At 37.4% G+C, this 15,322-nt stretch overlaps 1 protein-coding gene across 2 annotated transcripts in view; it reads left to right on the top strand.

The window, feature by feature from the left end:
• The window catches only part of TIAM2 (TIAM Rac1 associated GEF 2), a 227,818-nt gene that overhangs the window by 147,553 nt on the left and 64,943 nt on the right, over positions 1-15,322 (top strand). For both annotated transcript variants that reach the window (XM_087718253.1, XM_087718254.1), the window contains 3 exons: positions 4,468-4,903; positions 7,106-7,278; positions 12,751-12,975. In XM_087718253.1, coding sequence (XP_087574379.1) covers positions 4,468-4,903; positions 7,106-7,278; positions 12,751-12,975 — 834 coding nt within the window. The remainder of the gene's footprint in view (positions 1-4,467; positions 4,904-7,105; positions 7,279-12,750; positions 12,976-15,322) is intronic.

The following is a 15,322-nucleotide window of genomic DNA, read 5'->3' as shown; positions in this document are numbered from 1 at the left end:
TTCCTTACATAAACAGGGAAACAGAATGACCATGGAATGACCACTGCAAAAATAAAGCAGTGGGAGTGATTTCTGACTTCCTGCTGGTTTCCTTATTGAGTTTTCTTATGGGAAGTTGACAGGGAGCATCAGAAATCATCTTCCCTCCTCCCTACTTCTTTCCTTCTCTCCCTCCCTCCTGTCATTCTGTTGTTTTCTTTCTTTCTCCCTCTCTTCCCCTCCCCAGAATTCTTACCAACTTCCCCTTTTATTTATTAGCATGGGGGGTAAAATTATACGCCCCTCAGAGAGGGTTCGCAATTTGGGGGGTCCTCCTGGATCCGCAGCTGATGTTAGAACATCACTTGTCAGCTGTGATGACCAGGGGGGCCTTCGCCCAGGTTTGCCTGGTGCACCAATTGCGACCCTATCTGGACCGGGAGGCCCTTCGGATGATCACTCACGCCCTCGTCACCTCAAGATTGGATTACTGTAACGCGCTCTACATGGGGCTGTCCTTGAAGAGTGTTCGAAGACTCCAGTTAGTCCAGAATGCAGCCGCGCGAGTGATAGTGGGTGTACCTAGGTACACCCACGTTACACCTATCCTCCGCGAGCTGCACCTTCCGGCAGGCCTGGGGCTGTTGATTTTGTCCAGCCCCATCCTAATTGGTGAATGTTGTGGATCTTTTAATGTTGTCTTGTTTTTGTATGTCCTTCCCTTTCCCTTTTTACTTGTAAGCCGTCCTGAGTCTCTTTGAGAGTGGGCGGCATACAAACTAATTAATTAAATAAATAAATAAATTCAATTGTATTCCACCTTTATTATTTTTTTTATAAATAACTCAGTGGCAAGATCTGGCTCTCATGGCTAAGGCAGGATTTGAACTAATGATCTCCTGCTTTCTAGCCTGATGCCTCAACCACTAGACCAAACTGACTCTTTGCTTGTGGGAAGGTTGTAAGAAGTTGTAGGTCCAAAGCCACCAGATTGTGGGAGATTTCTTGCCCCTGAAAATGAGTGTTTGTGCATGAATGTACACTAAGCAAATATTTAAAAAAAATGATTTTTCATCTTCTGCTTTTTATATATGGTAAATGACTTTTCTGATGTAGCTAGAGAACAGTGATGGCGAATGTTTTTCTGCTCGGGTGCCAAAAGGGCACCAATAATGCAATACCCTCCCCCCGGTGCATGCGAGCACCCCCTGTGCCCTCCCCCATGCATTCATGCAGGCCTCACTGAAGCCTCTGGACTTCTGGCAGGCCCATTGGGCCATTTTTCACCCACCCCAGGCTTCAGGAAAGCCTCCGGAGCCTGTGGATGGTAAAAACCAGGCCCAGCATGTCTACTGGAACTTCCGTTGGGCCTGTTTTTCACCTTCCAGAGGCATTCCTGAAGCCTGGGGAGGACGAAAACGGTCTCCCTCGCTGTCTGGAAGGCTGAAAATGCGTGCTGGAGCTGACATAGGGCAACGCCTCACGTGCCCTCAGATATGGCTCTGTGTGCCATCTGTGGCACGTATGCCTTAGGTTTGCCATCACGGCTATAGAATGTTAAATGTTTATATGCTTAGTAGATTAAGTAATTTTCACTTACTAAATATTTTGTCAATAAAGATATGTTATTTTAAACTTTTCTATAACTATGTCAGGCAGGCACACTCTGTTCCAGCTCTCCTGACAGCTCAATTCAGAGCTATCTGTTCAGGGAAATTTTCACAATGGGAGTTAAGAATAATAATTGTGTTATATTATTGTTTGCTTTTAAACTGCAACCCTGAAAGGAATTCTGTATAAACTTGACACAAGATCCAGGAAATGAAGTTTGCCAGTTTAAAATTAAAATCACATGTAAAGTATTCAATTCCAAATGGTTAATGCTCTAGCCTTATATATATGTAAAAAAAAAAATGGGCAATCACTGTTAGCATAAATGGATAACATATAATTTTGCTCTCATGGAAAATTGCACTTGTTTAAAGCAGCAAATTCAATGTTCTAATAGTATTTGCTAGAGAAGCATGGCTTAGAAATTCTGGGTAAAAATGTTTATAAATATTAAAACTAATGCACACTCTTCTAGTATGACAACATTAGGTTCCTTTCCAAACGACAGTTCAAGAATTTCATTCTGGCAAGTGAGGTGTAGCCCTTAGCAAGCAAATACCATAGTAGCTATGAATTGTTGGCCATTAAAAAACCAATGGGCAGCCTATATTTTATAGATAGCTTAGCTTTAAGACTTGGTGCAAGAGTTTCAGATAGCTAAAGAAAGCATATTGCCCAACCACATTTGTGTCAGTCCTATTCCTGTTATCCTTATTATATCAGCCTTCTGAATGTCGCAATTGATATAATGGAGCTGATGGAATAGGAGGAATGGGGTGCAGAATTGAAGAATAAAGCAATTTATTTTTATTCTGTACAGAATAAAGCAATTAAAGGGATGTGTCATCTTGCATGTTTGATTGGCTTTGTATGCCAGGCAAAATGAACCCAGCATTTCCTGGGTTATTCATTCCTGGCCCTTCAAGATTTGGATGTTTAAAGTTAAAAAATAAAATAAAATGCATAGGTAGGAACCATATTAACTGTATATAACTTGCTTAATTAAAATTGAATTTAAATATACATTTCATGTTGGCTTGCTCACTTCTTTTTCCTGGCTCGTTTGACTGGCATGCTCTTCAAAGTTTCTGTGGCTAGAAAACATTGGATACCTCTGTTATAATGGAAGAATTGCATAAACCAATCCCTGCTTATTGCTTTCCCTTATGAGTGCTTTGGTCTCCCTCATAGCTAATCTTAAAAAACAGAAGAGTTTGTGAAGGGAGGTGCTGCAAGGAAAGAAGGAAGGGCAATAGACTTGGAAGGAGTTGTGCTTATTTATGGGTGTTCATTTTGGTACTGAAATGGATGCCTTGCGAGATGTATGCAGCCATAGAACTAAACTCAAGAGGGTTCAAGGCAGTATTACACAGGATTTCAGGAAGTATTGTGCATGTTTGCTTCTCCTTCATGTGTATCAAAACTCTCCAGAAACTTTAGGGAAGAGAAAGCAAGGTGGCATCAAATACAAGACTAGGAGAATAAATTCCAGATCATTATTGCATATTGCATAGATACGTTCCAATAGGAAAAATCTTAATAAAAGCTTAATAGTGATGTTTTAAGTAAGGCTTACAGGTAGTTCTCAACTTATGACTGGTTAATTAGTAACTTTTGGAAACTAGGATGGACCTACCTTGGAGCTATACAAAGTTCTGATAGTCGCCCCTTCCCCTGGCAATACGGCTGCATTTGTTTTCATATATTTCCTATATCAAAATGGCAAGATACTATCTCACTGATTTGTGATAATTATGATCAAGCAAGAGTCAGCTATCTATGGCCTTGAAACTTGGGTTACCCCAGGCTATAGACCTAATAATCATAAGTAAAACTGGCATGGAAAAGTGTATTTTATGTTACCATTGAAACTAAATGAATGTGACTTTATTTAGTTGCTGACAGAGAGATCCCCTTGAAATCATGTAAATGTGCTCTTGTGTACTCCACAGAAAGAGTAAGTTATGAGTGGAATAATATTGATTAGAAATAGTACCTCTGCACTGGTGAGATCACAATTAGAATACTGCGTCCAGTTTTGATCACTATGGTACAAAAAAAAAAGGTTAAGATCCTGGAAAGTGTGCAGAGAAGAGCAAAAAAGATGATAAAAGGTCAGGAGGTTAAATTGCATGGCAGATGATTGAGGAAACTAAGTATGCCTATCAAAGAGAAGGATTGGGGGAAACATGATAAGTTTTCTTCATGAGGGGCTGTCACAAAGAAGAACTGACTGACTTATTCTCTAGGGGAAATTTTTTGACAGAGCTGGGGTTGTCGATACTCCTATTACCAGATGTTTTCAAGAATAGACTAGACAGCTGGGTTAGTATAAGGCTCCTGCCTTGAATGGGAGGTTGGACTAGAAAACCTTAGAGATCCCTTCCACCCGTATGATTCTAGATGATTTGGAAACCATATAGATACAATAATATTGGCTGTAAATATGTTCTTAAGTTGATCAAAGAATTGTGATAACATTAGCAATACCCTAATTTAAAATAATCCAAAATAAATTCTGGTTATTTTTTCAGTGCAAAGAGAAGTAAATAAACATCTAATCCTTAGGATGATTTTTCATTCTGCTTTTGACAGCAGATCTCATAATGTCAATGACTGTATTAAGAGACCATCTATAAACTATTTGAATTGGTGAACTCTGATATTCCTGGTATAATCACATCCTTCTAATGTGTTAACTTTACTGCACTGCTTAATCTGCATAATGCACTATAATTCCAACAAATTGCAGCAAAGTTTTATGAATGAATTTATTAGCAGCAGATACATATACACACACACGTGAAGTGAAGCATTGCTACTTGATCACTGTGTGCCAGTTAATTGTGCCACTTTTCCACTTTTCCACTTTTCCAGGAGTCAAGATGCAAAGATTCGAACGAGTATTTTGATACTGGATATGAAAGCCTTTCTACAGACCTTTTTGCTCCTTCCCATTTCTCTGGTTCTCTATGGTCCCCGAGCTCTGGCCAGATTTTGCCCCAAAGAAGTGAATCAGCTAATGCAATAAGCAGTGACATCCTAAGGCAAAATATTTATGAAAATTTCATGCGAGAGCTTGATCTGAGCAGAACCAACGTTGAGAACACAGACTCTTCTATGGAAACCGAGGACTCGAGCGGTGAGTCACTCAGCTCCTTGGAGCACCTGGACCTGCTGTATGAGAAGGAACAAGGAGTCATCCGTAAAGCTGGGTGGCTTTTCTTCAGGCCCCTTGTGACCCTACAGAAAGAGAAGAAACTTGAGCTAATAACCCGGAAGAAATGGAAACAGTATTGGGTAACATTAAAAGGTCAGCCACAATTATAAACCATCTTTATATTTAATTCATACATAATAATAATCTTTCTTCATCTAATTTCTAGCTCTTATCTGTAACCACTTGTAAAATCTATTCCATGTTAAGTAATATTCTGTGTCATCTTTGTCCTTTATTTTTAATGTCAATCTGTCCATCTCTGCAGCCTAATATATGCTAATATAATTAACAGAATTATAAATAAGCTAATATAAAGAGAAATCTAGTTAAATTATTTTGTTACGCTATTATTATCATTACTAATATATGTGTTAATATTTCTTTTTGTTTTTTCTTTGCTTTTTAAAAAAAATAATATGCTCGGACAAATACACTTGTGTATTTGTACAGCTTGTGATATTTACTGTTTTGCAATTCGTTTCTAATACATTTCAGCCTCTGTTACAAATATCTGTTGATAACATTAACAGGCTTATTCATTCAATTTATTGAAGTACAAATACTCTTGTGATAGCAAAAGTGGCTGAATTATTTCCAACCACATTAAAGGGGTTTTCCACATAAGGACAAGTTTCTGTCTCTTCACAATTGATCTCTTTTGTAGCTGAGCTGATCGATTTCCTGCTCAGTTGTGAAGCAAGGGGGAAAAAAGCCAGTTCTACGGTATTCATTCTAAAACTGCAAGACAGAGTTTTTCATCCTGAGTTGTCCCCACTTGTCACCCTTGCAAATGTCAAGGAGCTATGGGGTCTTGCCACAGTTTTGCTATACTTTTTAATTGGAATGACTTTTTTTCCCTTGCTACAAAAACAAAGGCAGTGAGGCAGAGGAAAGGATGAGACCAAATCGATCATTCATGAACTGGATGCCAATTTTTATGCCTCCATCATTGGTCACTTAGAGGGAGTACTGATTGATTCATGAGCCCTAAGCACTGTCAGGAGTGTAGTGGTGAAGATATTCCTTTTGTGCCATAAAAATGTTTCTAAGGAGTTGAGAGGTACAGTCAGATCTGAGTTCTCCACCTCCTGTTGTAAAAGCCACTTGTGAATGGTTCCACTCTGTTTGGAAGCTTCTACTGAAAAAAAAAAGGCCAATTATGTCCCCTCCTCTTTATATCCAATATTTAGAAGTATCTAAAATCTTATCAGTTCAATAGGAAGGAAGAAAATAGACTTATTTTCCAGTAAATATAATATTAGTGAAAAATACTGAAAAATTAGAGCACTATACAAGTCATGACTAATCAAAACTCATTGCAGTGTAATTGCCTTTTGTGTCCATAAATGGCATGAAGGGGGTATAAGACAATGATGGATGTAGAACTAGGTGGCTGACATGACTCCAGTGTTTCCCAAGAAGAATGCAGCCATATGCAGTTTGGGAATAATGAACCGTGATGGCGCAGTGGTTAGAATGCAGTACTGCAGACTACTTCGGCTGACTGCCAGCTACCAGCAGTTGGGCAGTTTGAATCTTTTTGGTTCGAGGTTGACTCAGTTTCCATCCTTCTGAGGTCGGTAAAATGAGGACCCAGATTGTTTGAGGCAATATGCTGACTTTGTTAGAGGTGGCTGTAAAGCACTGTGAAGCGCTTATAAGTCTAAGTATTATTGCTATTTGCTTCCATATAGTAAGGGCCTTCAGATAATAAAAGCTTCCTTCCTTGTTTAAAGTTAAGTTGGCTGGTTGCCTTCAAAGTTATCCATTCTGACTTAAAAGCCTCATTTTTAGTTCATATGTGTAATGAATAAGCTGGCAATGATTATGTAGCATTTAAAAAGATGCTGTGTCTATATTTAGTATATCCTGTTGCAGCATCTGCTTCAAGGCTGGGATAAATTGGAAAAGGAAAAGGAATATGTTTGGGCAAGATTTGCTTATGTTGCATACATACATACATACATACATACATACATACATACATACATACGTTTCATGTTCATGTTCATGTTCATGTTTGTATGTATATATGTATGTGTGTGTGTGTGTATGTATGTGTATATATATACATACATACATACATACATGTATGTATGTATATGTGTGTGTATGTGTATGTATGTGTATATATACACATATGTATGTATGTATGTATGTATATGTGTGTGTGTATGTGTATGTATGTGTATATATACACATATATATGTATGTATGTATGTATGTGTGTGTATATAAATCTGTATTTCAGAGGATGTTGGTATAACATATAACTTTTTATTTTATTTTATGAAGGATGCACTCTACTGTTTTATGAGACTTATGGGAAGAATTCCATGGAGCAAAATAATTCAGCCAAATATGCTCTGTTTGGAGAAGACTGTATAGTGCAATCTTGCCCAGAACACCCAAAGAAAGAGAATGTCTTCTGCCTCAGCAACTCTTTCGGAGATGTCTACTTATTCCAGGTATTCTTCTACTATATAATATCTTTGTTCATTATCAAAGTATTAAGGTCCACAACGCTGAATTTATGCACTATTTATCTGTCTATCTATCTGTCCATCAGATTTTGTCCACTACCAATTGGTTGACTCCTGATGAGTTACAGTCAGTAATTTGTAATAAGATATTTATTGTATAATCATTCAAAATTATGCAATCAAAAATTAAAATCAAAGGCTAGGATCAAAAGATAAAGCTCTAACAAGAACAAGCCAGAGAAAATTGATATTTAACACCAAACAGGCCTGGATAATGAACTTCCATTCAAATTTCTGGTCCATTCTTTTCCAACCTAAGCAGCTATTAAATTTGTGGATTTTTTGCTCTAATCATTATAACAAATTGCTGAGCAGGCTGGGAAATTCTGGGAGTTGGTTACATAAGAATTAAGAGAAAGACGTTGATTGATAAAGCTATCATTAAAGAATTCTTATATGATCTAATGCTATGAATTTGAACCAAATTCATTAAGTGTGCATAATTATGTATATAAAGAGCAACTTACTTTTGGTTGATTTCTTTTGGAGAATATATATGTATTATATAGGAAAGGTAGACCTTCAATGGGTGTAAAAAAGAAGAAAGATGTATTTTTGAAATTATGGTTCTATTCATGTTTGTTACATATACAGATTAGGTTCATAGTAGCCTGTGCATTTGATAGCTTGTTTTTGAAACTCAACAACATCAAAGAAGCCCATTGTATTAATTGATAATTACCTCTATCCAGCTCAATTAAATTCTAGACACGATTTATCTCTAAAAATAAATTTATTTTTGAGATTCAATATGGAGGTAAGTTAGAATATAGATATTAGACATACATTAGATGTTACAGAAATCCTTTTAAAGCTCTACCTCTTTACATCCTGCTTTGATGAGTGTATTTTGAGCTATAACATAATGATACTTTCAGAAAATTGAGACTCTGCAATGGCAGGATTTGTAATTGGCATAAAAGGTGGTGGAAAGAAACACGATAGTTACAATCTTAATTCTGAATGTAGTAGAAAATATTTTTTTACATTCTCTATAGGAAAATTATTATAGTATTTTTTTGTAAATTAAATTTTTATTCGTTTTCACATTCATTTTTTTTTACAGTCACTTGTATACTGGATATTTGCTATAAGAAAAGAAATAAAATAAAATAAAAAAGAAAACACAACACATCATCATTTAGCATAAGACAAAATCCCACCTGACACTTCCATCCTCCATACACCCCATCTTCCCCCTCCAACTTTCCTTTCCTCCCTCTAACACTCCCCTTTCCTACTTCCCTTTCCCCTCAAACCTTCCTTTCTCCCCTTCCTCACCCTAGCATTCCCCTTACACCCTCCTTACATTCCCCTCTTACTCCCTCCTTGCTCCTCCCTCTTCTTTCCCTCTACCTCTCCCCTTGGTGTATTCCTTTATTCAACTCTTATTTATTAATATTAAGCTATAAAAATAGAAAATAGGAAACAAAATATGGTAAAAAAAAAGAAATAAAAAAAACCAAGGAAAAAAATATAAAGAAAGAAAAAAAAGGGAAGAGACAACCGTATACAAGTGCATTCTTCTTCTTGTTGAAACTATATTACCGCCCACCCACCCACCCACCCCCAGTAGGTCCCCCTCCCCAATCCCCCCCGACTTCCCAGGGCCCACACCTGGCACTGCCCTCTATCAAACCCCTTCTGAAATATCTTGTGATCCTATAGATTAAAAATAAAGGTAATATGAGGAAAAAAAAGTAAATAAAAAGAAATTACAGATTATAAAAAGAAAAAGAAAAGAAAAAAAGGAAAAAGAAAAAAAAACCCTTTATATTAAGCTCAGCCCCCCATCTTTATTAATGTTTAAACAGTATAAATCCTTCTATATGTATTTTATTCTTGTCTCTTGCTTCTTTGTTATTTACCCCAACTTCCTGTAGACTCTCCAATTCTTCTTCCTTAACCTTATATTCAAATAAAAATTTATGCAAATTTATGCAGAAATCAGTTTGCGATCTAGCTCAAAATAATCTCACCAAACTTTCCCTTCTAATAGGATTTAAGCTGTGTGGATCATTCCACATATTCAAATAATAATTTACACAAGAATCAGTTTGCATTCTGTCTCAAAGTAATCTCACCAAGCTTTCCCTTCTAATAGAGTTTAAACAGTGTAGATCATTCCGCGTGAATTTTACCCTCGTCCCTTCCTTCTCTGATGTTTACCACTACTTCCTGTAGTCACTCCAAATAATCTTTCTTACTCCTGCTTTTTTGTTATTTACCCCAACTTCCTGTAGACTCTCCAATTCATCTTCCTTAACCTTATTTTCAAATAAAAATTTATGCAGATTTATGCAGAAATCAGTTTACGATCTAGCTCAAAATAATCTCACCAAACTTTCCCTTCTAGTAGAATTTAAGCTGTGTGGATCATTCCACATATTCAAATAATAGTTTACACAAGAATCAATTTACATTCTATCTCAAAGTAATCTCACCAAGCTTTCCCTTCTAATAGAATTTAAACAATGTAGATCATTACCCTCGTCCCTTGCTTCACTGATATTTACCACTACTTCCTGTAGTCACTCCAAATAATCTTTCTTAACCTTATTTTCAAATAGTAATTTACACAAGAGTCAGTTTGCCTTTTAACTCGGAATGATCTGATCAGGCTTTCGCTACCCCTCCACCTACCCCGCGTTACCCGGCTCCCTTCCTTCCAAACCAAAGTTCAGTAAAGTTACCATCTCCACTCTCTTCACTTTAAAGTCCTGGACAATTTGAATTAAAGTTCAAACATATAAGTCCCGTGAAATATGTGTTCAGCATCCGCTCCACGTGGATCAGTCCCAATATCACACCACCAGTATCCAATTCCGCTTTTTCTACCGGAGAGAGATCGCAAACCCCCATTCAATCCACAACTTTGACAAATATTTTGGAATGTCTAATAGGAAAAGATCGTAGTCTAAAGACTGAGTGTCTTGCAAATTGTTGGATCTAGACAAGGTTACCGTATCTTAAACCAGACAAATATTTTGAAGACATAGCTAAATCCTCGATCTCCGCTCTTCTGCTTCTCCGGAAGGGGGAGAGCTACACCCTCCGTCTTGCAACCATGTGGTCTGCTGCTTGCCTTCTCCTTCGCCTTGTCTTTCCTCTTTTCCGAGTGAGTCAGGAAGTCCCGCCTTCAAAGTCTTATAATAGAAATCTCGAGCTTCCGAAACAGAATTGAGACGAAATCTTTGATTCTCAAATGTGACCGTGATGCCAGCTGGGGCTTCCCATTTATACTGTATCTGGTGGTTTCTAAGCTCTTCAGTTAGAAAAGTATAGTCTCTTCTTGCTTTTAACATCTGGGATGGTATTTCTTTGAAGACAATCAGATCCTGCCCATCAACTCGCAACCTATTATTGTAAAGCTTTTGTATGATCGCATTTCTGGATTCTTTTGTGGAGAAATATATGATTATGTCCCTCGGGAGCCGTCGCTGTTCTGCTACCAACGAATTCTGGCGATAAATTTTTCGAATCTGCCAATCAAAATTAAATCCTGGGCTTCCCACCGCATGGCTAAAGGCCTCAACAAAAGTCTGTTTCAAATTCTCTCGCTCCTTTTCGCGCAATCCTCTGACTCTTATTGCAAATGCCTTCCTGTTAAAATTTATCATAACGAGCTGTTCTTGAGTATCTCTAATTTTTTGTTGTAATGTTTGGATGTTAATAGTCAAATTAGAGTTAGCCTCCTCCAAGCTTTCCAATTTATTCTCCAATTCAGCGGTGTAATCTGTCAGAGCAGACATGGCTTCAAAGGTATCCACCTTTATTTGAGCAATCTTAATCTCTAGATTATCATATAACTCCAATACAAATTCTTTAATTTCCTGTTTAAAGTCATTAAGCATTTGAAAAAAAAAATTCCTGTGTTAAGAAATCTCCAGTAGAGGGCGTAGGAGACAAGGGCAGCGATTTGGTAGCTGGTTCTTTAAGCACATTTGTAGAAAGACGCTTCGGCTTCGACCTGGGAGCCATTGTAAGTAAAAGCTAAAGATAAACAGATAAACAGCGTTCTCGCTCCCCTCAATTTCCAAAGAAAAATTTGTTTATAGATTTTGGGTAGTTAATGGGAAATAGTCTCCAAGAAGGTAGAACCGGCTAAGTACATCCCCTATCAGTCACCAACGGAGAAAAGTCGCCATTTTGTAACACGTTTGAACAAAGAAGCCTCTAGGACAAACGAGGCTGGTGTTTAAGATAGTATTAAAAATAAAACCTCTCAGGGGTGGGACCCGCTCGTATTGATCATAAATAACTTCAAACAACTTTGCTTTGTCCTGAGGGGGGAGTCTCCTGTCTGGAGCTGCAAAAAAGGCAGCTGAGAGAAACTGGCTGGAGATAAGAGCTCAGCTAACGCTGGATCTAATCTCCGTCCACAGCCAAAAAAAAAGAAGAAGGCTGTGAACTACGAATAGACCCTAGCCACTGAGCTTCTCCCTGCCCCTTTCTTGCCAAAAAGGGGTGATATCTTTGATCTTATTTAGATATACAGACCAGATCTCTGAGAGGAGCTCCGTTGAGCCCCCTTCGGCGACAGTCTCCGCCCCCGGAAGTCGCTAAAATTATTATAGTATTATAGTATTTTTTTTACTATATTGGTCTAGTATTTTCATTTAATTTTATGTATTACCAGTCAAAAATGCATTGCCTGGAAATAAGAGTGCCACTTAAAGTATCATGGTTGTATTGGACTCAATCTGCGTTTCTTGTAATTGGCAAGACAACATGTCTTCTAATATTGATAGTTCAGTTTTCTTTGTTCCACATATGGGCTGCTGAGATAGAAGTGCCAAATAAAGGCTACCTCAGAAATCAGTTAATATCAATAGGAAGTTAACTAAGTTAGCATAAAGCAGGCATAATGACCGGCAAGAAAACAGGGTGACTGGATCACAATGTTTCTAAATGTTGTAATGACTGCATTTTTCTGTATAATCAACTTTATGTAGCTCTTGCACTTTCATACGTTTTAGGCTGTTAATACATTACAGAGAAATTTAGGAGATGGCATAAACTGCTATGGGACAGTCACTGAACTTGTCTTCCTGCTTCTTTATTTGCAATAATGTTCAGTACAATTTCCATTCAATTGTATTTTTTGAAATTAAGCTAATGATAGGTTATTTAATTGCCATCCTCGCAATCAAGCATTTAATCTTTTATACAAAGTTTTTTCTTTTTAGATAAAGCCTAATAATTGTTAACAATGACAACTGCCAATTTTTCAAGGCAGTATTAGTATAGAAGAAGCCTTTCATTCGTTTGAAGGGGAAAATTGTGTGCTGTCATCGTGGAATTGATCTCTGTTGTCCATTGGTTGCGAAACTTGGTAAGTTGTATTTTAGCGTTCTGTTTATAATGTTTGATTTTTTTAAAAAACACTCTTTTTAGGCTACCAGCCAGACTGACCTTGAAAACTGGGTTACCGCAATACATTCTGCTTCTGCTTCTCTCTTGGCAAAAAAACTTGGGAAGGAAGATACAGTCAGATTACTGAAAAGTCAGACTAAAGCCCTTAACCAGAAGATTGACATGGATAGCAAGATGAAAAAGATGGCTGAACTCCAACTCTTGATTGTTAGCGATCCTAAAAACAGGAAAGCCATAGAAAACCAGGTACTGTGAAGTTGATTAACCTTCTGCACATTTATCATTGCAAAATGTCTCTTCTTTAAGTATGACGTTTGTTAATATTTTTAGGCTAGAAAGCAAGCGTTTTGAAGACAATGTGTTGCAGATGAGGAAATCACTGTTGCGGTAGAATTGACTGAGCATGTGTTTAAGGAAGCTATCATGGGTAACTGTTCTTGGCACTCACTACTTGCACATGTGGAAGTAGTTATTTCTGTACAACTCTGAAAGAGATACACGAAAATATTCACATTCTCTTGTGTAATTTGGAAGAATCAACACAAAACAATCCTGCTGCTATCTGAACTATTGCCACCAGACATATTATACCCTCTGCTCCAAAGTCTTTCTGAAAAAGTTCTGTCTTCATAGCTTTCCTAAATTGTAGTTGGGAAGGGAGCATTTTAATCTCAGGGCAAGTTTCCAAGCAAAGATTGGGAAGTGCTGTTTCGGGGCTACTCTAACTTTGTGGAGGGTCACCAGCATGTTCTCTTGGCCTGTACCTATTAGGTACATATTTTACCTGGAACAGATATTCTTGAACTTACTAAAGCACTTTATACGAAATAACTAGCAATTGAGTTAAGGCTGGAGCCTGAGCGGTAAACCAATACAGTTCCTGCAATATTTGTGTTATTCTACCGTATCGTCTTGCACCAGTCAGCAGGCATCCAGTTGCATTTTGCATCTTTGTAGCATCCCAGTTCTCTATAAGGCCAGCCTCATGTCAAGGAAATTGTGGTAATCCAAACATGAATCGATCAAGACATGAGTTCTACTTCGTAAAACATCTTGGTTCAGGAAAGGCTGCAGCTACCGTGTTTTCCCGAAAATAAGACAGGGTCTTATTTTCTTTTGACCCCTGAAATAAGTGCTTGGCCTTATTTTTGTGGTGCAGGAGGCGGTGAGCGTGGTCACCTCATGGCTGCATGGATACGTATTGCTGTAAAATAGTATCTCTGATTCCCAGCCTATTGAAGACAGTTTCAGAGAACCCTAAAACTATTGGGAGTTTAATAGAGAAGACAGCAAATCACCTTACGCTTAAATTAAATAGAAATGCCACACATATTGTACAGTAAACATAAAAAGAATTGTTACCTAAACCAACTGCCTGTTTTGCCAATATTATTAAGGATGCCTCACAACCAGGTTGTTTTACTTGTGTTCCCCAGCAACAGGTATTAAGAAGCTTAATCTCATCTTTGATGTCAGATCACAGCTCTTAATAGTGTTATCTTCTATCTGTTTGATTAAGTTTCTTTTAAACTGTTTAAGTTGGCAGGCATTCTACAAGTTTAATTATGCATTAAATTCAACAGCAGGTGAGAGCTGTCATTGAGGATTTATTTTGAAATCCTTAAGGCTAAAATGTTTTTTTAAAAAATTTAAAATACTTTAGTATGCTATTAAGGAAGAAGTAAAAGATACCATTTCAGTCCTTAGATTTAAATATATATGCATATTCTCACATTCACTCTGTTATAGTATGTATGGCTCAGCTAGAAAAACATGATAAGGTCATTTTTTTATACTCTCATTTTGAAATATATATATATATATATATATATATATATATATATATATATATATATATATATATATATATATATATGTGTGTGTGTGTGTGTATGTATGTATGTATGTATGTATGTATGTATGTATATGTATATGTATATGTATATGTATATGTATATGTATATGTATATGTATATGTATATGTATATGTATATGTATATGTATATGTATATGTATATATTAGTTGAGACACATATCATCATAGTTTATAACTGTAGTCTCTTTGTTCTGGAGCGCTGTTTCTGACTGTGAATCGAAGGGCTTACTTTTTGCCATATATAATGATATTGTGCCATAAGATTGCCTTTGACCTACGATGCTTAAACGAAAGGCATAGCATTACTTTCAAGTTAAGAACATAATAACTGTCTTTTTTTATATTTATAATGACACTTGGTTAAGCACATAAAAGGTTTTTAATTTCACTGCACATTTGTCAAATGTGATGAGGAACTGAACTGCTCTCTGAGTCTCAACTCATTGGGGCAGATTTTTCTTGACTTCCAGAAGGAAGTTTTGCTTAAATTGCCTGAATCCAGATGCTTTTATATAAGGATCTTCTCGTGCATGTTCCTGTGGTTCAGGGGTGGGTTTCTCGCCCATTCCAACCGGTTCGGTTGGAACGGGGCCGGCGGCGTCCTCGTGCACGCGTGCAGTGCCCGCATGCGTACTAGCGTCTGTGCGATGCTCCAGCTGCTCCTGGAGGATCGCGCAGGCGCTGTATGCGTCCTGCGCATGCGTGGAAGCGCAGAAC

Source organism: Thamnophis sirtalis, unplaced genomic scaffold, assembly GCF_051295495.1.
Source record: "Thamnophis sirtalis isolate CommonGarterSnake01/CBP01778 unplaced genomic scaffold, rThaSir2_p1.2 scaffold_6, whole genome shotgun sequence".
NCBI lineage: Eukaryota > Metazoa > Chordata > Lepidosauria > Squamata > Natricidae > Thamnophis > Thamnophis sirtalis.
The sequence above is the reverse complement of the archived record's forward strand: the minus strand, read 5'-3'. Positions and strand labels throughout refer to the sequence as shown.